The sequence below is a fragment of the Oryx dammah genome, unplaced genomic scaffold, assembly GCF_014754425.2.
Source record: "Oryx dammah isolate SB20612 unplaced genomic scaffold, SCBI_Odam_1.1 HiC_scaffold_3, whole genome shotgun sequence".
Taxonomy (NCBI): Eukaryota; Metazoa; Chordata; class Mammalia; order Artiodactyla; family Bovidae; genus Oryx; species Oryx dammah.
In genome coordinates this window covers 85,289,528-85,312,734 of record NW_024070187.1, presented here as the reverse complement: position 1 = coordinate 85,312,734, position 23,207 = coordinate 85,289,528, and the positions used below count along the sequence as shown (strand labels likewise).

General features: G+C 37.2%; 1 protein-coding gene across 2 annotated transcripts in view; it reads right to left on the bottom strand.

Annotated features, from left to right (window-relative positions):
• Nucleotides 1–23,207, bottom strand: part of MOB1B (MOB kinase activator 1B) — a 57,794-nt gene that overhangs the window by 10,569 nt on the left and 24,018 nt on the right. Inside the window, exons 2-5 of one of the 2 annotated variants that reach the window (XM_040237032.1) lie at nt 16,767–16,865; nt 11,464–11,630; nt 5,500–5,593; nt 964–1,097 (exon numbers count right to left, since the gene is read on the bottom strand). In XM_040237032.1, the coding sequence (XP_040092966.1) occupies nt 964–1,097; nt 5,500–5,593; nt 11,464–11,518 (283 nt within the window). In that variant the 5' untranslated portion in view covers nt 11,519–11,630; nt 16,767–16,865. The remainder of the gene's footprint in view (nt 1–963; nt 1,098–5,499; nt 5,594–11,463; nt 11,631–16,766; nt 16,866–23,207) is intronic. The other variant, XM_040237031.1, reaches the window with a different exon arrangement.

Genomic DNA, 23,207 nt, shown 5'->3' with positions numbered 1-23,207 from the left:
AGCATTCAAAGAATGTGTCATAACAGCAACTATTTACGTTGCTGTCTCCTCCACCACATCCTTCTCCCCTCAAAAGTAAAAAAGCATAAAATACAGTCAAGAAGTTGAAAAAGCATTTCTTATTTTTTTTAGAAAACACAGCTGTAAGCAGTTTGACATAGTAAAGTCATATAAACTGTCTAAATGTAAATAATTTCTGCTTGAAAGTTTAGCCTGTTAAAAGGCCAGCGAATATAAAAAAAAGCAGAAGTCACTTAGGTGCTAACAGGCCAACCCATCAAATCTTGTTTTCTTCTCACCTAGTTTGATTTCACAGTCCAGGGTTCATGCTATGAGTCATGAATACAAATGCTCTGACAAAAATATAATGTAATACTGGGTTTATGTCATATAAAAGTGAAAGAAAGTGAAAGTCGCTCAGCCATGTCCGACTCTTTGCGACCCCATGGACTATACAGTCCATGGAATTCTACAGGCCAGAATCCTAGAGTGGGTAGCTGGTCACTTCTCCAGGGGATCTTCTCAACTCAGGGACTGAACTCAGGTCTCCCACATTGCAGGCAGATTCTTTATCAGCTGAGCCACGAAGGAAGCCCCTTATGTCATACAAACTCCCTTTCTAAATATGAAATGAATAAGAATACAGCAGATGATTACCAGCTGTCTACCCAACGTCCAGTCTCTTTTTCTCCCTTAACACAGGCCAGATTTGTTATAATCTAAGATATACGGATCTTCTTATTGTTTAAAATTATAGGGAGGTTTACCTAATTAATGAGTGATAAACTTGGTATGAAAAAGACACTTTTCAAGCATATAAGATTAGAAATATTAGAACTATTTTGAAGTGGCAATTAATCCAGCATGGTTCCTTGAATATACAGGCAATTCTACTGTTAAGTCCTAGAAAAGTATGACGGTAGATAAATCATGATGGATCCCAGTTAACCAAAACAATTATACCAATTTTTGATGGAAATAATGTCTCATCATCCAACTGGTCCTGAACCCAAGTCATCAGGTAATCAATATACTTTGGTGCAGAGCACTTAATAGGCTTCTTTATGTTTGTTCCATCTGCCCAATGATACTCATATCTGTATTGGAAAGATAAAAAGCACACAGAATATCAATATAATCTATACATAATGTCTGTATTTTTTGTATTATACATATGTTTATTTTGAATATATTCAGAACATATTTTAATCTCTTCCTCCAAATAAATATTTTTCTGTGTTTGGCATTTTAAAATTGCTATTAGACTATTTTGCATTTATCAGGATACAAACTAAGATTCCACCAAACTCACTTTTTGTGAACTTTCCTTCATATATAACTTTTATATTTTAGAATCACATACAGTATAAATTGCCATAGTAGAAACCCTAAGTTTATTTCCCACTTCTATGATGATCATCTTTACTCTTTATAATCGTTGTCTTCTTCCTCAGAAAACATTTTTCCTTACACAGTACAATTCTCTTTAACTTGGGGCATTAAAATTTGGGTTAAGGATAGAGAATGAAACAGAAGTGCCAAAGTAAAATGAATGAAAACGAGAATGATTCAATATTTGAGTATACTTGGTTGAGGAGCTAAACAAGCCTTTGAGGAAGACTGGAACTCCAAATAAAGATGCCTATAGTATTTGGGTATTAACCAGACACTATCCTTTGATACAATAAACTTTTAATGTGCACCTACAATATGAGAAATGATGAGTCAAGGAATGCTGCTCTTGAACAAGGGACACTGAAATGAAAGACGTTTTCTCTATTCTCACAGAGAAAAGACTGGTAGAGAAGACAAACCTGTAAATGAGTATGTAAAAACAGTGCAACAGAATGCTCATGCAGTTAACTACAAAAACATACACTCACAACTGCAACCTGATTTTTAAGATAATAAGCATGCAGCTGAAACTCCAAAGTACGAAAATGTCTAAACTGAACTAGCATTTAGTTTAGTTTCTGAAAGGTTACCTCTGCCTCTCCCTTTGAATCAGTTGTGTTTTTCTAACCTTGCCCCAGAGTTTGGACTGAGAGAACAACAGGTGAGTAAGGCTAGAAAAGGAGCTGAAAGAAAATACAATGGAAAAATACTACAGGGTATTTGAAACAATGAAGACCATCTTGAGGCAGGATAAATAAGGATGCTTTCTGTTTAATCATAGCTACTCTCACTTGAACAGTACATGTTAAATAGGATACACTTAAATAAATATTGTGACACCATGTCTTATTGCCAACCCTGGGAAACAGGGATGAAATGTTAAGTTTACTTTGAAGGTCTCCAATAGGCAATTTCCCAACACTTCCTGGCATCCTGTTTCACTATTTAATCACTTTCACAGTCAAGAGATTCTTCCTAATATAAAACAAAGTCTCAAGTGTGACTTAAGCTTCTTCTTGTTTGATTCTCTCTGGAGACAGAGAATATGAATGGTAGGACTTTAAACCATCATTACTTAGCCTTCCTGGAGAAGGAAATGGCAACCCACTCCAGTATTCTTGCCTGGGAAATTCCATGGACAGAGAAGCCTGGCGAGTTACAGTCCATGGGGACATAAAGAGTCAGACAAGACTGAGTGACTAAACAACAGCAACAGCTTAGTCTTTGCTTAAAAACACAGGAATTTACCAACGTTTTCTCCCTTATGTTGGCTTCCCCGGTGGCTCAAAGGCTAAAGCGTCTGCCTCCAATGCGGGAGACCAGAGTTCGATCCCTGGGTCAGGAAGATCCCCTGGAGAAGGAAATGGCAACCCACTCCAGTATTCTTGCCTGGAGAATCCCCTGGACGGAGGAGCCTGGTAGGCTACAGTCTATGGGGTCACAAAGAGTTGGACACGACTGAGCGACTTCACCTTTACCTTCGCCTCCCTTATGTTATGAATCCTTAATGTTTTTGCATGTCTCTTATAATCATGTTTTTCATTCTGTTAATGATTCCCAGGTGTTCCATATTCATTTTTAAAAATTTGTATTTTATTTATTTATTTGGCTGCACTGAGTCTTAGTTGCAGTATACAGGATTTAGTTGTGGCATGTGGGATCTAGTGCTTTGACCAGGAATAGAACCTGCACCCCCTACGTTGGGAGCTTGGAATCTTAGCCAGTGGACCACCAGGGAAGTCCCCTATATTCATTTTTAAATGCAAAAGTCAAAAGTAGACACAGTAAACCAAAAATCATTTTCAATATCCGGAAGCTTTATATAAAAAAACCCCCTAATTTTCAATGCCCTAAAGCTTTCTGAAAAACAAAACTGTATATTGCTTATATTTCTAGAGTTTATAACTATGATCCCCTGAATCTTTTTCTTTTGTCAAGTTTATACTTAAGATGGGGAGTCCCTGATAGCTCAGTTGGTAAGAATCGGCCTGCAATGCAGGAGACCCTGGTTTAATTCCTGGGTCGGGAAGATCAGCTGGAGAAAGGATAGGCTATCCACTCCAGTATTCTTGGGCTTCCCTTGTGGCTCAGCTGGTAAAGAATCTACCTGCAATGCAGGAGACCTGGGTTCGACCCTGGGTTGGGAAGATCCTCTGGAGAAGGGAAAGGCTATCCTCCAGTATTCTGGCCTGGAGAATTCCATGGACTGTATAATCCATGGGGTTGCAAAGAGTCAGACACAACTGAGCAACTTTCACTTTCACTATACTTAAGATGACTTCATCTTCTAACTCTATTTTGTCCCCAATGATTTTTTTAAATTTCACCTTTGACAGATAGTTGTCTGAAATTTATTTCTGTCATCATGGTATGAACTTTTAAACTGTAAATTCCCAAATATTCATTTCTTGGTTAACAACAATAATAAATGATAACAGAGAAACCACTCCAAGAAAAAAACTGCAAAAAGTACTAACAGGTGGAGTCTAAACAACATAGTTAGTACCCAAAAACCAATGGGTCACTGAAAAAGTCAAAGCGGAAATTAAAAAATACCTAGAGACAAATGAAAACAAAAACACAGTGATCCAAAATATATGGGAAGCAGCAAAAGCAGTTCTAAGAGGGAATTTTATAGTAATACAAGCCTACCTCAGGAAATTAAAAAAATCTCAAACAATCTAAGCTTTAATTACCTGGGAAAACGGAACAAATAAAACCCAGTTAGTGGAAAGAAAGAAATCATGAGGAACAGAGCATAATTAAATGAGATAGAAACTAAGAAAAAAATAGAAAAGATCAATGAAACTGAGAGCTGGCTCTCTGAAAAAATAAACATAATTGATAAACCCAAAGAAATAAAATCAGAAATGAAAGAAGTTAAAAACAATGATCATTAAGAGATTACTACAAAAAATTACAGCCAATCAAATGGCTTAGAGGAAAGTGATAAACTCCTAGAAAAACATACAATCTCCCAAAACTGAATCTGAATAAAATAGGAAATATGATCAGATGGATTACCAGTAGTGAAACTGAATCAGTAATTTTAAAACACAAACAAACCTCCCAACAAACAAAAGTGAAAGACCAAATAGCTTCACAGGTGAATTCTACCAAAGAACTCATATAACTCAACATCAAAAAAAAGTAAACAACCCAATTAAAAGATGGACAGAGGACCTGAATAGACAGTTTTACAAAGACATACAGATGGCCAATAGACACATTAAAAGATGTTCAATTTCATCAATCATGAGGGAAATGCAAACTAAAACCATAATGAGATACTGTTTCACATCGGTTAAAATTGCTATTATCAAAAAGACAACAAATAATAAGTATCGGCAAGCATGTAACAAAAAGGAAATTTTTATGCACTGTTGATGGAACTGTAAATGGGTGCAGCCACTATGGAAAAATGTATAGAGGTGCTTCAGAATATCTTCAGATTATTAAAAACAAAACTGCCATAAGAGCCAGCAATTTCATTTCTGGGTATTTACGCAAAGAAAACACAAACACTAATTTGAAAAGATATATGCAAACTATTTTTCATTGCAACATTATTTTCAGTATCTAAAATATGAAAGTAACTCAAGTATCTATCAACAGATGAATAAATAAAGAATATGTGGTATGTGTATATATGTATATTTATTTAAAGATACAAACCTCCAGTTATAAGTCAGTTTATAAGGAGTATGGTCAATGACAATGTAATAACTGTATGGGAACAGATGACTATTAGACTTAACATGACGATCATTTCATAGTGTATGGAAATGTCAAATCATTATGCATTACACCTGAAACTAACATAACATTGTATATCAACAATTACTTTTATTTTTTTTAATGTAATGGAAGCATTTTTAATAATCTAGTTTGGATAGAGAAGCAGAAGCAAACAGAAAAAAGGCAGGATGGAGGACAATACAATAGGGAGGATCATAAAGCTTAGGTTAAGACTCAAAATACTAGTCATTGGTGAATCACTGAAGGAGACGGTAAATATAGAAATTGTAAGGTCAGAAATTTTCTTCTTATCTAAGAACTATATGATACAGTAAAATTGAGAACTGATCATAAATCATATCTTACTTTGGGCCAGCTGACATCACCGGACAACTTTCTTCTGTACAAAAATCTGTGATTGTTCCATAAAGCATGTTGATCTGATTGAAGAAATCTACAGCTACAAAGCAAATATCATTTATAGGTAAAAAGTTAAATTTTAATTTTACTCAAAGAGAATCTTTTATTTCAGCAAAGTATGAGCTCTAACCATATTCTTTCCTCAACAAAGAACAGATAATAAATATACAAGAAACAATACTTAACTCACTGAATTTAGGAGCTTCTGGTTAAGTGACTCCCTTAAGAGAATAAAAAGGCAAGCACACCATGTTGATGCATGGCAGAAAGCAACACAATATTATAATTACCCTTCAATTAAAAATAATAAATTTTAAACAAGGCAAACACAGAGTGGGAAAAATTATTTGCAACACATATAATCAATAAAAATCCTGTATTCAGAATATATAAAGAAGTTCCATAGATCACTAAGAGTGAGAGTTTCTGAGTCTCTTGGCTACCTCTATGGAAAAGAATAAAATTTGACTTTTCACTTAGTTCAGTACAGTTCAGTTACTCAGTTGTGTCTGACCCTTTGTGACCCCCATGGACTGCAGCATGCCAGGCTTCTCTGTCCATCACCAACTCCTGGAGCTTGCTCAAATTCATGCCCATTGAGTCGGTAATGCCATCCAACCATCTCATCCTCTGTCGTCCCCATCTCCTCCTGCCTTCAATCTTTTAAAGCATCAGGGTCTTTTCTAATAAGTCAGTTCTTCCCATCAGGTGGCCAAAGTATTGCAGCTTTAGCTTCAGCATCAGTCCTTCCAATGAATATTCAGGACTGATTTCCTTTAGGATAGACTGGTTTGATCTCCTTGCAATCCAAGGGACTCTCAAGAGTCTTCTCCAACACCACAGTTCAAAAGCATCAGTTCTTCAGTGCTCAGCTTTCCTGATGGTCCAACTCTCACATCCATGCATGACTACTGGAAAAACCATAGCTTTGACTAGATGGACCTCTGTCGCAAAGTAATGTCTCCGCTTTTTAATATACTATCTAGCTTGGTCATAGCTTTTCTTCCAAGGAGCAAGTGTCTCTTAATTTCATAGTGCCAGTCACCATCTGCAGTGATTTTTGGAGCCCAAGAAAATAAAATCTCTCATTGTTTCCCCATCTATTTTCCATGAAGTGATGGGACCACATGCCATGATCCTAGTCTTCTGAATGTTGAGTTTTCAGCCAGCTTGTCCACTCTCCTCTTTCACTTTCATCAAAAGGGTCTTTAGTTCCTCTTTGCTTTCTGCCATAAGGGTTATCATCTGCATATCTGAGGTTATTGATATTTCTCCTGGCAATCTTGATTCTAGCTTGTGCTTCATCCAGTCAGGCATTTCACATGATGTACTCTGCATATAAGTTAAATAAGCAGGGTGACAATACACAGCCTTGATGTACTCCTTTCCCAATTTGGAACCAGTCCATTGTTCCATGTCCAGTTCAAACTGTTGCTTCTTGACTTATATACAGATTTCTCAGAAGGCAGGTAAGGTGGTCCAGTATTTCCGTCTCTTTAAGAATTTTCAAAAAAAAAAAAAAAGAATTTTCCACAGTTTACTGTGATCCACACAGTCAAAGGTTTTAGTGCAGTCAGTGAAACAGATGTTTTTCTGGAATTCTCTAGCTTCTTCTATGATCCAAGAGACTGAGATTGGATTGAAAACTGACCTTTTCCAGTCCTGTGACCACTGCTGAGTTTTTCAAATTTACTGGCATATTGAGTGTAGCACTTTAACAGCATTATCTCTTAGGATCTGAAATAGTTCAGCTGGAATTCCATCACTTCCACTAGCTTTGTTCATTGTGATGCTTCCTAAGGCCCATTTGACTTCACACTCCAGGATGTCTGGCTCTAGGGGAGTGATCACACCATCGTGGTTATCTGGGTCATCAAGATCTTTTTGGCACAGTTCTTCTGTGTATTCTTGCCACCTCTTCTTAATATGTTTCTGTTAGATCCAGACCGATTCTGTCCTTTATTGTACCCATCCTCGCATGAAATGTTCCCCTGGTATCTCTAATTTTTTGAAGAGATCTCTAGTCTTTCCTATTCTATTGTTTTCCTCTTTTTATTTGCATTGATCACTGAGGAAGGCTTTCTTATTTCTCCTTAGGAGTCTTTGGAACTCCGCATTCGGATGGATATATCTTTCTTTTTCTCCTTTGCCTTTTACTCCTCTTCTTTTCTCAGTTATTTGTAAGGCTCCTCAGACAACCATTTTGCCTTTTTGCATTTCTTTTTCTTGGGGAGGGTTTTGATCACCACCTCCTGTACAATATCAGGAACCTCCATCCATAGTTCTTCAGGCACTCTATCAGATCTACACCCTTGAATCTATTTGTCACTTCCACTGTATAATCGTAAGGAATTTGATTTAGGTCATACCTCAATGGTTTAGTGGTTTTCCCTATTTTCTTCAATTTAAGTCTGAATTTGACAATAAGGAGTTCGTGATCTGAGCCACAGTCAGCTCCTGGTCTTGTTTTTGCTGACTGTACAGAGCTTCTCCATCTTTGGCTGCAAAGAATATAATGAATCTGATTCTGGTATTGGCTATCTGGTGATGTCCATGGGTAGAGTAGTCTCTTGTGTCGTTGGAAGAGGATGTTTGCTATGACCAGTGCGTTCTCTTGGCAAAACTCTGTTAGCCTTTGCCCTGCTTCATTTTGTATTCCAAGGCCAAACCTGCCTGTTACTCCATATATCTCTTGACTTCCTACTTTTGCATTCCAATCCCCTATAATGAAAAGGATATCTTTTTTGGGTGTTAGTTCTAGAAGGTCATGTAGGTCTTCATAGAACTGTTCAACTTCAGCTTCTTCAGCATTATTGGTTGGGGCATAGACTTGGATTACTGTGATATTGAATGGTTTGCCTTAGAAACGAACAGAGATCATTCTATTGCACCCAAGTACTTATTGTGGTTTTTATTTGTATTTCTCGGATAATTAGTGATGCTGAGCATCTTTTCATGTGCTTATTAGCCATCTGTATGTTTTCTTTGGGAAAATGTCTATTTAGTTCTTTGGCCCATTTTTAATTGAGTTGTCCTCCATGTGAACAAAGGGTAACCGTGGCTTTGAATCCCAACTCTATACTTAACAGTTGTTATTTAACCTCCCTGGATCTCAGTTTCCTACCTCTAAAATTTGGTTTATTGCAGAGTGCTGAAAAAAAAAAAAAATAATCATAAAGGAGACATTTAGTCATTGTTAGTTTTCTTCCACAAAGACATGGCCTCAAGATTCTATGCAACAAAAATTAATTATAAGCTATCCATCTGCTTTTTCCAAAATTCTGAATTTTCTATCTTCTTTAAGCTACCACTCTTTCTAGGAGCAGAACGTTCAAAAACAGCCTCTGGTTTCTGGCTATAAGATTATTGAATTTGTAAAATGTCCCATTTTCTACATTTATCTTCATCTGGCAAGTAAAACTGAAGCCAAAAGGCCATTAAGATATCAATCTTATCAACAAATTCCCTTCAGCCTTTTATGTACCCAAAATGTTTACTTAATCACTGTCAGTGAATGGAAATTATCTGTTTAGTCTCAAATCCTATTCACTTTATCAAGTGTCATTTGGAAAGATTACTATATATACATATAAGAAAAAACTGTAATCCAAGATTTCAGTCAATTGCTATATTTTAAAAGCAGAATTCCATGTTCTATGGGGATGTTCTAACATGTCAGTTCAAAGTAATTTTCTTCTGGCTATAATTGCAAAATGTCTGTGAAATTTTAGAAGTTCCTGAAGTTCTAGACATTTCAATAGTACAGACAATTCTGGTTATGAAGGCAGAATACAGACAGATAACAATGATCTGCTTTTATACTTAAAAGTCAGAATCTCATGTAGGACAGAAGCTCTATGTTACACTGCTGCGTTAGTTTCTGATGTTCAGTGATGTGATTCCAGCTATATGTATACGTGTATCCCCTCCCTTTTGGACATCCCTCCCACTCCACCATCCCAACATCTACGGTTGTCACAGATCATCAAGCTGAGCTCCCTGTGCTATACCACAAGTTCCCATTAGCTACCTACTTCCCCAGGTTCTTCAAATTAGAAAATGAGCTCTCAAATAAATGGTACAAGAAATGGCACAAAAAAGTATATAAAAAAAAAAAATGCACATATGTTGGAAATTTATTCTGAATATTGTCCTTAAAGTATCACAGAACTATCTAATAAGTTAGATGAGTCTCAACAATAAAGCAAACAAACTACTTTTATCTCTTCAGTAAATAAAATCTCTGGGGTCAGGAGGATAACTGTAGTATAATCAACACTGCTCTTAAGGAACTGCTGTCACAGTGAGGTTTTAAGACATCTCAGTAAAATCCTTTAGGTTCCTAAAAGTTATCAGTGGGTGGCAGCTCAATTTATAAATCCCATGATATGTGTTACACCACAATAAAATACCATCAAATATTATAATAAAAATATGGTTCTGCTTTTCCTCAATCAAAGCCTAGACATTTAGTATATATTTTCAATTAAATTTAATTTTATTTCTACTAGAGTCATATAAATTTCCTCCAATTATAAAACTTTATTAATTTTTTCACCAAGGCTGATAAACCTTGAATACTAAAAGTACCACTTTTATTTCCCCACTTTCTCTGCTTAACTCCCAGGAATACATTTACTTTTTACTTATATTTTTTTCTTTCTAGATGTTAAGGATATATCATAAGTATATTTCACTAATTTCATAAGATCACTATTGAATTAAAAAAACAAAACAAAACATAATTAAGACAAATAACTGAGTATGCTACTCAAAGAGGCCATTTGAGTAGCATAGTGGTCAACACAGTCTCTGAAATTTTATAACTATATTTGAGCCCAGCCTCTACCACTACTAGCTATATAACCTAGCCTAATTACTACAATTTTCTGTCTCAGATTTCTTATCAATATACTCAGATAATAATAATACCTACACCATGAGGTTGTAAAGATGAAATAAAGTAATCCATGTAGAAGAAAATAAAAACAATAATTTGAAAAGATACATGCACCCCAATGTCAAAGCAGCATATGGAAGTTAATAGCCAAGATACAGAAGCAACCTAAAACATCCATCAACAGATAAATGGATAATGGTGTGTGTATTTATATATATATACATATATATATATATCTCCCTCACATACATACACACATACAATGGTACATTACTGAGCCATAAAAAAGAATGAAATTTACCATTTACAACAACATGGATGGACCTGGAAGGTATTTTGCTTAGTGAAGTTAAGTCAAACACAGAAAAACAAATTCTATATGATATCACTTAAATGTAGGATCTAAAAAATAAAATGAATGTATATAACAAAACAGAAACAGACTCACAGATATAGAAAACTATTGGTTATCAGTAGGGAGAGGAAAAGGAAGAAGGGCCAGATAGAGACAGGGGATTAAGAGGTACAAACCAGCAAGTATCAAATAAGTGAGCTACAAGGGTATATTGTACAGCGCAGGGAAATAAAGCCATTATACTGCAATAACTTTAGATGCAGTATAATCTATAAAAATACTGAATCACTATATTATACATGTGAAAACAATATTATAAATCAATTAAACTTCAATAAAATAAATAAAAATAATTCATGTAGAAAGAATAGCAGAGTGCCAGAAACATAGTGTCCTATAGACATCAATTGCTGTATTATTTTTTTTTTAAGAAGATGGTAAATCTACGCTTTGTATTATATGATAACAGGAGATAATTTCATGTAATTCCATATTCAGAAATAAAGTATCATAAAGGTTAAAGTGGATTGAGGTACCATTATATTGTGGTATTAGGTTGCTAACTAAATGCTAGAAAACACAGCACCCAACACTCACCTACAGTGAGTCTACTAACCTAATTGAGAGTCCATTGAGAAACAGAAAGGCTACTTACTGTTCACTGCAACCCACTCATTCAGATCTTCCCCCTCAGGAAGCATGACAGCCATCCGGAGGTTGCCACTGCCAAGAGTGGCCTCTGCATGCTTTAAGAGCTCATACTGGTGAGAACCCTCTGGAATGTTCTTCTTTGGTTTAAACGTTTTAGATGAGCGACTCCCACTATGAATAGCAAAGAAAAAAAAAAGCGTTTAAGGCTTGACCTTCCACAGAGTCTACCATACTATACTACTGGATAAATAACATAGAAGTGATCCCAAAAGTCCACCAATATATAGCTTGAAATTGTACTGACTACATTAAATCTTGGAAATATCATTGCTGTAACTACTGTTTGATACCCCAAACTCCTACAAACCTTCTCTATATTCTCTATTGTAACTATAAAGGAGAAAAACGAATTTTTAGCTGTAACTAATCCAGCTAACAAATCCAACAATAAATTACTGATTCAGGATTATAGGTTGTAATATATAAAAATAAAAAGGAGTCTGTGATAATCTTTAGTCATTGTATTCTTTTTTAACCCGATTCTAAGTTTCTTATTCTAAGATAAATAATTTCCTTTGTATAAGAGGCACTATAGCCCACCAGGCTCCTCTGTCCATGGGCATTCTCCAAGGAAGAATACTGAAATAGGTTGCCATGTCCCCCCTCCAGAGAATCTTCCCAGCCCAGGCTCTGCTCTTAACACTGACCCCTCTCCGTGTCAGGGGTGTGGTGTGTATGTCTTTCTGTCTGTCTCCCTGCCAGGTGTGGGTATGTGTGTGTGTGTGTGTGTGTGTGTGCACATGCGCACGTGCTATATCACTTCAGTCTCTACTCAACAGTCAAGAATCTCTTTACAAACACTAATCAGGCGATGTTACTCCTCTGCTTAAAACCACACCCAGTAGCTTCCCAGTGTATTTCAGAGTAAACTCCAAAGTCAAATATTAGACATAGTAAGGCTCTGGACCCACATTAGAGTATGGAAACTCTTCTTTAGTTTAATCAGATAATGTATTAAAAGTCAAATTCTCTCCCACCATCTCTGAAATATGAAAATGTAGAAAAGATTATCATGCCTACCAAACTTGAGGCTTATTTCATTTTCCTCCTCCTCCTCCTCCTTCTCCTTTATCAAAATTTAGTGTGAAAAATAAACTTGACCAATAAATTTTTTGACAAAAGACATTTTTACTAATTTTTGTATGATTAAGTACAAAAATAGCTCTCCTAACACCAATCTGGTATATGTATTCAGACCAAGTGTTAAGCACTCTCCCTTTAATTAGCCCACTGATCAGACCGGTGCCACAACTGATGATGTAACAAAGCTGCTCTGAAAAGGGCTGGCAGAGAACATGAGAACAACAAGCACATCAGCTGTGCCTGCACCCAGGAGGGTCCCCACAAATATCTATTTATTGAACCACTGTCCCTTTACGTGTTAGGCTTCCAAATGTTTTCTTGATTGATGACCCATTCAGAATTGGTCTTCCACAAAACTAAACACATTCTCCTCAAAGACCTTACACTTGGGTAAAAAGAAAAAAAAAATCTGAGTTTGGTTTTATGAAGGTCAGTTCTGACACTAATCAGCTATGTTATTTAAGGCAAATTACCCAACTTCCTTGAGCCTATTTTTTCTTTAATAGTGAAAGCCTAACAACAATAATAAAACATTACCCTTACCTGTATCATGCAAGAGCTGCAAAATGAGAAAATGAGAAAAAAAGCTCTTAAAACTGTAAAATGCTGTGCAAATGTTAGTATCCTTCCTTTTCCTGAACCAGAATAACTCACAGTAAAAAACGAAACGGTAGTCCAATGTCCAAAGCTGGACTCAACCCCTACTCCCACTCTAATTTCCTAAGACTGGATGGGGAAATTTTTACTTTGGAAACAAGTGCTCTTACACATTAAGTTACAAATAGAATTTTTAAAAAATTGTTTTGGTTTGTTTTTTTTTGGTTCTTTTCCTATATCAAGGTTCAAGTGATCTCAGAATAATGGTGGGGATAGACAGGAAATCAAGAAAACAATGTGCCAGTCCTCATTTTGCTGTTTTCCTATGTTACTTAGGAAACTACAAATTATCATCTGGGCTTCGATTTATTTTGCTTTTTTGAACCTCTGGAAAATAACTTTTTACAGAAGGGTATAATTTAGAGATGGGATGATGTTTATAAAATGCTTTCAGTTCGCTGAGTTCTCCCCCTTCTCAGTTCCTCATATCCATGCACAGTCATACTTTCAAAATGCTTTGAAGTCCTCTACTGAATCCCCCTTCTTTGTGACCCTTCTGCTTTATTCAGGCAAAATAGTTAATCATCTCAGTATTCTGATTTTTTAAATGTTTTTTTTTAAATTATATTCAACTTTTTCAACTGCTACCTGAAACTTCAACCAGGATGCACCCTACTCTGGAAGGGGTGATCAGTACTGCTCCTTATTCCCATGTCAAAAGACCAACTGAAGAGTACTCAAGTTCAAAAGCAAAGGACCAAAACATGTACACAAAATGCCTCATCAGTGAGTGCAAGCTCTTACACTAATGAGTGCAACCTCTTACACTAATGGGGCCAAATATATAAGGTCTATGAAAAAACCCAAACGAACTTTTCAGCTAACCCAGTATCTCACATGCTATGTTAAGATATTTGATGCAAATATTAAAAAACATTTTCAATAACAGAAAGTATGTAGCCCCCCACCCCACCCTTTCAGAGTCTGTCTATACAAGCATAAAAATGCTTGTGCTTGTTTATACACCTGTTGCGTACTACAGTATACTAAAGAATGTTTTCCACTTTAATATGTCCAGAAGATTGTTGTACTTTAAAGTAGATCTACTTTATTTTTAAAGACTGAATAATATTTCCTTATATAGATAGATAATATTTTCAACCAGTCACCTACTGATAAATATTGAGGTTCTTTCCAGCCATTTATCACTTTAAACAATGCTGCAGTAAGCCTCCTCATATTATAAAAGATAAATTCTTAGAAGTAAAATTGCCCTGCTAAAGGGCATATACATTTTTAATGTTTACATAAGGTCTATTTTTTCCCCCAAAATAGGCTGGATTCTTTTAAAACTCATTAACAACGTGTGAGAGTAGCTGTATACATTTTTGGTCTTAGAGGACAAGAATTCAACTAGTTTCTCTTGTATAGCTCCCAACAGGACATCATAACTATATGACAACTTAGAGCTTTCTGATTAGAACATAAATGTGATTAAAAAGTCATAGCATTACCCTGAGGTCTTTTCTTTTAAAATAAATACCCAGCAGTCAGGTTGTTTATCCCAGTCCTTTTACTCATATTTGAAGGTCAATCCATTTCTAGAGGAAGACAGAATGGCTTGACAAGTAAATAACTGAGCCTTAAGGGAAAACTCTGACCACAAATCCCTTATAATCAGTCATTCAATTTGATCTACTTTTAGTAAATTTCAAAAGCATTGTGTACTTCCTCTTTAAGACTCTAAAGAATAGACTGGTCCCCATTGTGACATCTAAATTTATTCTCATAAACCATTTGTTACCATCTCAAGACAGTTACACCCATCATTACCCTCAATTTTAACTATTTACTGTTCAATCCAACTATCAACAAAATTGATATTTTCTAAATTGGGTTGGAGAATCTTAAGGCTGAAGGAATTGGGGAGGAGGTTTTTACAGAGAACTCAAAACAGGGGTACTAGGAAGGACTGAAAAGTAAAAGTGTTAGTCACTCAGTGGTGTCTGACTCTCTGCGACTCTTTGCAACTCTTTGTAGCCCTCCAGGCTCCTATGTCCATAGGATTTCCCAGGCAAGAACTGAACTGGATAGCCATTCCCTTCTCCAGGGTATCTTCCCCTATCCAAGGACCAAATCAAGGTCTCCTGCATTGCAGGCAGCTTCTTTACCATCGGAGCCACTGGGGAAACTCCACTAGGAAGGGTTAGAAGAATATCTGTATATAATTTAGACAGTGAAAAACATGTCAATATATTCAAAATTAGAAACAAAATTACATCAACTTATTTGTGTCAATAACTCCATATCTTCAAAGTTAAGTGACTTACTCTGATCACCTAGCTAATTAAATGGCAGAAGTGGGATTCAACAAAAAGACAACTCATAGATTGGGAGAAAATATTTGCAAATGAAGTGACCAACAACAGATTAGTCTCCAAAACCTGCAAGCAGCTAATGAGGCTTAACATCATCCAAACAAACAACCTAATCAAAAAATGGGCAGAAGACCTAAAGAAACATTTCTCCATAAAGGACATACAAATGGCCAAGAGGCACATCAAAGATGCTCAACACTGCTAATTATTAAAGACATGCAAATCAAAACTACAATGAGATATCATCTTACACCAGCGAAAACAACTATCATCATAAAATCCATAAACAATAAATGCTGGAGAGGGGGTGGAGAGAAGGCAACCCTCCTACACTGTTCGGAACATAAACTGGTACAGCCACTAGGAAGAAGAGTACGGAGGCTCCTTAAAAAACTAAAAATAGAGCTATCATATGACCCTGCAATCCCATTCTTGGGCATGCATCCAGAGAAAAACATGGTCCGAAAGGATAAGTGCACGGATGTTCACTTCACTGTGGCACTATGTATAATAGCCAAGACATGCAAGCAACCTAATGCCCATCAACAGAGAAATGGATAAAGAAAATGTGGTGCATAAATACAATAGAATATTACTTGGCCACTAAAAAGAATGAAACAAAGCCATCTGCAGTAACAGGAGTGGACCTAGAGATTGTCATACTGAGTAAAGTCAGACAGAGGAGAAATAGCATATGACATCCTTTTAAATGCAGAATCTAAAAAGAAATGATACAAATGAACTTATTTACAAAACAGACTTAAAGAATGAACCTCTCTTATGGTTGCCAGGAGGAAGGCTGGGAGTAAGGGATAGTTAAAGTTTGGGACTGACATGTATATAAGGCTATATTCAAAACAGATGATCAACAAGGACCTATTGTATAGAACAAAGAACTCTGCTCAATGTTATGTGGCAGACTGGATGCCAGAGGAGTATGGGGGAGAATGGATACATGTATACGTATGACTGAGTTCCTTTGCTGTCAACCTGCAACTACTGCAACTTGTTAATCACCTGTAACTCCAATACAAAATAAAAAGTTAAAAAAAACCCAACAGTCCATTATCTTCAAGTCATTTTACATTACCAAGCCTCAGTTTGTAATAATGATACCTACCTTACTATTGAACCCTGTAGGAAGGATTCCATTGGTATTAGCTCTCTTTGATCCACAATTGGTACCAACCTGTCATTCACATCAGTAGCTCCTTCTATAGGTCTAAGTCCAACACTAGAGATCAGGGACTTGATAAACAGTTTTCAGTCCACTTCAGACTGGAAATTCCTGGATTACAATAGTAATGATGATGATTAATATTAACTAACATTTACTGCAGACCTTGTACTCTTTAAGTATTTTACATACAATATCTCATTTAATCTTTGTAACTCTATGATGTCTATCAGTTCAGTTCAGTTCAGTTGCTCAGTCGTGTCCAACTCTTTGCAACCCTATAGAATGAAGTATGCCAGGCCTCCCTGTCTATCACCAACTCCTGGAGCTTGCTCCAACTCATGCCTATCGGGCTGGTGATGCCATCCAACCATCTCAACCTCTGTTGTCCCTTTCTCCTCATGCCTTCAATCTTTCCCAGCATCAGGGTCTTTCTTAATGAGTCAGTTCTTCACATCAGGTGGCCAAAGTATTGGAGCTTCAGCATTAGACCTTCCAATGAACATTCAGGACTGATTTCCTTTAGGATGGACTGGTTTGATCTCCTTGCAGTTCAAGGGACTCTAAGGGCCGTCTCCAACACCATACTTCAAAAGCATCAATTCTTCGGCACTCAGCTTTCTTTTTCCAACTCTCACATCCATACATGACTACTGAAAAAACCACAGCTTTGTACCGACCTTTGTCAGCAAAGTAATGTCTCTGCTTTTGAATATGCTGTCTAGGTTAGTCACAGCTTTTCTTCCAAGGAGCAAGCGTCTTGTAATTTCATGGCTGCAGTCACCATCTGCAGGGATTTTGGAATCCAAGAAAAATAAAGTTTCCACTGTTTCCCCATCTATTTGCCATGAAGTGATGAGACTGGATGCCATGATCTTCATTTTATGTATGCTGAGTTTTAAACCAGCTTTTTTACTCTCCTCTTTCACTTTCATCAAGAGGCTCTTCAGTTCCTCTTCACTTTCTGCCATAAGGCTGCTATCATTTGCATATCTGAGGTTACTGATATTTCTCCTGGCAATCTTGATTCCAGCTTGTGCTTCATCCAGCCCAGCATTTCGTATGATGTACTCTGCATGTAAGTTAAAATAAGCTGGATGACAATATACAGCCTTGACGTACTCCTTTCCCAATTTAGAACCAGTCCGTTGTTCCATGTATGGTTCTAACTGTTGTTTCTTGACCTGCATACAGATGTCTCAGGGGGTAGGTATGCTATACTTTATTTTATGAGTAACAAAACTGAGGCTTAAGTACTTAATTTGCTCAAGCTTTTAAAATTGGTAAAGTAAGGAACCAAAATTTAAGCCTAGGATTTAAATATTCAAAGTCCATTCTTTCATCCATTACCCAATACGACATGATACTTATCTTTATCTCCTACAGCTGTGATGGTTGTACAATTTTGTGAAAATACTAAATCCACTGAACACTTTAAAAGATGAATTTTATATTGTGTTAATTATAGCATAATTTTTCTGATGTTTAAAGAAAAATCTTTACTATTAAAAAACAAAGTAGCCTCAGAATAATGTTCCTTGCCACCTCAATGTCAGTTTCTTCCATTTATTTCACTCTTGCATTCCTTCATCCAACTAGAGTATTCTGACCACCCACCTACTATATTCTAAGCAGCACTGTTCTAACCCTGGGACACAGCACTGAACAAGAGAATCTCTATTCTCATGGTAGGGAGAGGAGGCAGAAAAAAATATAAAACTAACGATACAGTATTGGTTGGTGCTAAGTGCTATGGTGAAAATAAGAGAATGATGTGACAAATAATGTGATATGACAAGGCACTTTATTAGATTAGGTGGCTAGAGCAGGCCTCCATGAGGCCAGAAAGACACGAAGAAGGAATCAGCCATGTGACAACTAGCAAAGAGGGAAGAGTATTCCAGGCTTACAGGACAAACTAGGTGTTTGCACAAAGGCGACTTTTTCAGAAGTTCAGTTCAGTTCAGTCGCTCAGTTGTGTCCAACTCTTTGCGACCCCATGAATCGCAGCACGCCAGGCCTCCCTGTCCATGACCATCTCCCGGAGTTCACTCAGACTCATGTCCATCGAGTCTGTGATGTCATCCAGCCATCTCATCCTCAGTCGTCCCCTTCTCCTCCTGCCCCCAATCCCTTCCAGCATCAGAGTTTTTTCCCAATGAGTCAACTCTTCTCATGAGGTGGCCAAAGTACTGGAGCTTCAGCTTCAGCATCATTCCTTCCAAAGAAATCCCAGGGTTCATCTCCTTCAGAATGGACTGGTTGGATCTCCTTGCAGTCCAAGGGACTCTCAAGAGTCTTCTCCAACACCACAGTTCAAAAGCATCAATTCAAAAAAAAAAAATTAAAAAAAAAAAAAAAAAAAGCATCAATTCTTCGGCGCTCAGCCTTCCTCACAGTCCAACTCTCACATCCATACATGACCACAGGAAAAACCATAGCCTTGACTAGATGGACCTTAGTCGGCAAAGTAATGTCTCTGCTTTTGAATATGCTATCTAGGTTGGTCATAACTTTTCTTCCAAGGAGTAAGCGTCTTTTAATTTCATGGCTGCAGTCACCATCTGCACTGATTCTGGAGCCCAAAAAAATAAAGTCTGACACTGTTTCCACTGTTTCCCCATCTATTTCCCATGAAGTGATAGGACCAGATGCCATGATCTTCGTTTTCTGAATGTTGAGCTTTAAGCCAACTTTTTCACTCTCCTCTTTCACTTTCATCAAGAGGTTTTTTAGCTCTTCTTCACTTTCTGCCATAAGGGTGGTGTCATCTGCATATCTGAGGTGATTGATATTTCTCCTGGCAATCTTGATTCCAGCTTGTGTTTCTTCCAGCCCAGTGTTTCTCATGATGTATTCTGCATTTAAGTTAAATAAGCAGGGTGACAATATACAGCCTCGACGTACTCCTTTTCCTATTTGGAACCAGTCTGTTGTTCCAAGTCCAGTTCTAACTGTTGCTTCCTGACCTGCATACAGATTTCTCAAGAGGCAGGTCAGGTGGTCTGGTATTCCCATCTCTTTCAGAATTTTCCACAGTTTATTGTGATCCACACAGTCAAAGGCTTTGGCATAGTCAATAAAGCAGAAATAGATGTTTTTCTGGAACTCTCTTGCTTTTTCCATGATCCAGCGGATGTTGGCAATTTGATCTCTGGTTCCTCTGCCTTTTCTAAAACCAGCTTGAACGTCAGGGAGTTCACGGTTCACGTGTTGCTGAAGCCTGGCTTGGAGAATTTTGAGCATTACTTTACTAGCATGTAGGGCATCATGAATGACAGTAGATGAAATCAGAAAAAGCTTGTAGACCCACACTAGCTAAGATTTTAGAGTCCAAAGTATGGAATTTAAATTACTATTTTAAGCATAAATGGGAAGCTATGGCAGAATCTTTTTTTTTTAAAGGAAGTATAATATGACTTAATTTAATGATCTAAAAAAGACTATTTAGTTTCCATGTAGAGAATGGACTGGCAGGAGGGTAAGAGTGAAAACAGAGAAACCAGTTAAGAAACTGGTATAAAGCAGAAAGATGGTCTGGTCTAATGGGGACAGAAAGATGAAGCCAGGTTCTAATATTTGTAGGTAGAACCCATAGGATTCACTTTGGATTTCAGAATTTGTCGAGTGGTAAAGACAAGACAATCAAAGAAGACTGCTAGGTTTTTAGGCTCAAGTAGGTAGGTAACAGGTCATTTATTAAAATAGGTTTGGGGAGATGGCCTTTGCCCATATTAACTTAAGATACCTATTAAACACCCAAATGCTAAGTTAGTATGCAGTTGCACCTACACATCTCATGCTAGGATGAATGATCAGACTGAAAGTAACTAATATTCTTGACATCTTCACTGGTTAGCACACTGCCAAAAGATGCACTAGTATGTTATTAAAATGAGTATTTTAAAAGCTATCAGAAGTCCTATAGTAAAGAAGATTTATTTAAAAAATCATTTATGGTTTATCTCAAGGTTTCCCAAAGATCTTTAGTCATGGAAATTTTATTGCCACATTTAAAATCTTGCTCTTTAACATACATTCCCTGGAGGAGGGCACAGCAACCCACTCCATTATCCTGGCCTAGAGAATACCTTGGACAGAGGAGCCTGGCAGGCTACAATCTACAGGGTTGCAAAGAATCAGACACAACTGAAGCAACTTAGCACGCATGCACACACCTTAAGAAGCATCACTGTGAACAAAGCTAGTGGGGGTGATGGAATTCCAGTTGAGCTGTTTCAAATCCTAAAAGATCATGTTGTGAAAGTGCTGTGCTCAATAAGCCAGCAAATTTGGAAAACTCAGCAGTGGCCACAGGACTGGAAAAGGTCAGTCTTCATTCTAATCCCTAAAAAAGGCAACGCCAAGGAATGCTCAAATTACCGCATAACTGCACTCATCTCACATACTAGTAAAGTAATGCTCAAAATTCTCCAAGCCAGGCTTCAACAGTATGTGAGCCATGAACTTCCAGATGTTCAAGCTGGTTTCAGAAAAGGCAGAGGAACCAGAGATGAAATTGCCAACATCTGTTGGATCATTGAAAGAGCAAGAGAATTCCAGAAAAACATCGATTTCTGCTTTATTGACTATGCCAAAACCTTTGACTGTGTGGATCACAATAAACTGTGGAAAATTCTGAGAGATGGGAATAGCAGACCACCTGACTGGTCTCTTGAGAAATCAGTATACAGGTCAGGAAGCAACAGTTAGAAATGGACAAACGGTTCCAAATAGGAAAAGGAGTACGTCAAGACTGTATATTGTCACCCTGCTTATTTAACTTCTATGCAGAGTACATCATGAGAAACGCTGGGCTGGAGGAACCACAAGCTGGAATCAAGATTGCCGGGAGAAATATCAATAACCTCAGATGTGCAGATGACACCACCCTTATGGCAAAAAGTGAAGAAGAACTAAAAAGCCTCTTGATGAAAGTGAAAGAGGAGAGTGAAAAAGTTGGCTTAAAGCTCAACTTTCAGAAAACTAAGTTCATGGCATTCGGTCCTGTCACTTCATGACAAATAGATGGGGAAACAGTGGCAGATTTTATTTTTTGGGCTCCAAAATCACTGCAAATGGTGACTGCAGCTATGAAATTAAAAGACGCTTACTCCTTGGCAGGAAACTTAAGACTAATCTAGACAGTATATTAAAAAGCAGAGACATTACTTTGCCAACAAAGGTCCATCTAGTCAAAGCTATGCTATTTCCATTAGTCATGTGTGGATGTGAGAGTTGAAGTATAAAGAAAGCTGAGCGCCAAAGAATTGATGCTTTTGAACTGTGGTGCTGGTGAAGACTCTTGAGAGTCCTTTGGACTGCAAGGAGATCCAACCAGAGATCAGTCCTGAGTGTACATTGGAAGGACTGATGTTGAAGCTGAAACTCCAATACTTTGGCTACCTGATGTGAAGAGATGACTCATTGCAAAAGACCCAGATGCTGGGAAAGACTGAAGGCAGAGGAGAAAGGGACAACAGAGGTTGAGATGGTTGGATGGCATCACCAACTCGATAGGCATGAGTTGGAGTAAGCTCCAGGAGTTGGTGATGGACAGGGAGGCCTGGCATACTTCATTCTATGGGGTTGCAAAGAGTTGGACATGATTGTGCAACTGAACTGAACTGACACACTATTATATTAAACTGCTAACTAGGTTACTTCTCAGTTTTCAGCATATCCGTAACACTTCAATTTTATAAAGTATAATTCCATGATCTCATACAAGAACACGTAGAGGGTTGGTCAAGTCACTATTTATTTATATCCCATAAACTTTTATAATCTAATCCTTAGAAAATAAAAAGCACTTCACTACCAAAGGCCAGTTAGTTTCTACAACTGTGAAGTTACTGAGGTGTAATCTCCGCTGTAGATGAATACACTAAAGTTTAATCACTCATCTCCAATCACCCTCTGAGCTCTGAGTTTTATAAAGACTGCAGTTTCCTTTGCCCAGCACTAAATCCACTGCAATCAGTAAACAGGTACTAAAATCACAGGAGAGTTTAGGAAATGACTATTGTCAAATGTCTAGATGATCTCTATGCAACAGCAGTAACAGAATCCCCTACAATGTGTTGGACTACAAGAAGGAAGAAAACAAAACCTGCAGATAGAGTTCAGAATGAGCATCAAATTGCAACAGAGCAGGCAGTAATTCCAAATATACTGACATTTCATCCAAGAAACACCTAGCGAGCCTGAACATCACTTCTTTTATAAAAAACCTTTCCTAACCTTCCATGAAAATCTCTCCATCCTCTTGGTGTCTCACTGCAGCTTAAAGCACCTATAACATATTTATGTGTTTGTTCTCCTTCAAATAGCTCTTTAAAATGAGAGGTTGTGTCCTCTTCATTTTTGTAATGTGATATCTGGCATACAGAAGATCAAAGGGCAAAGGATTTGAAGTAAACACCCAGTTTCAGATCCTGTCTTTGTAACTTT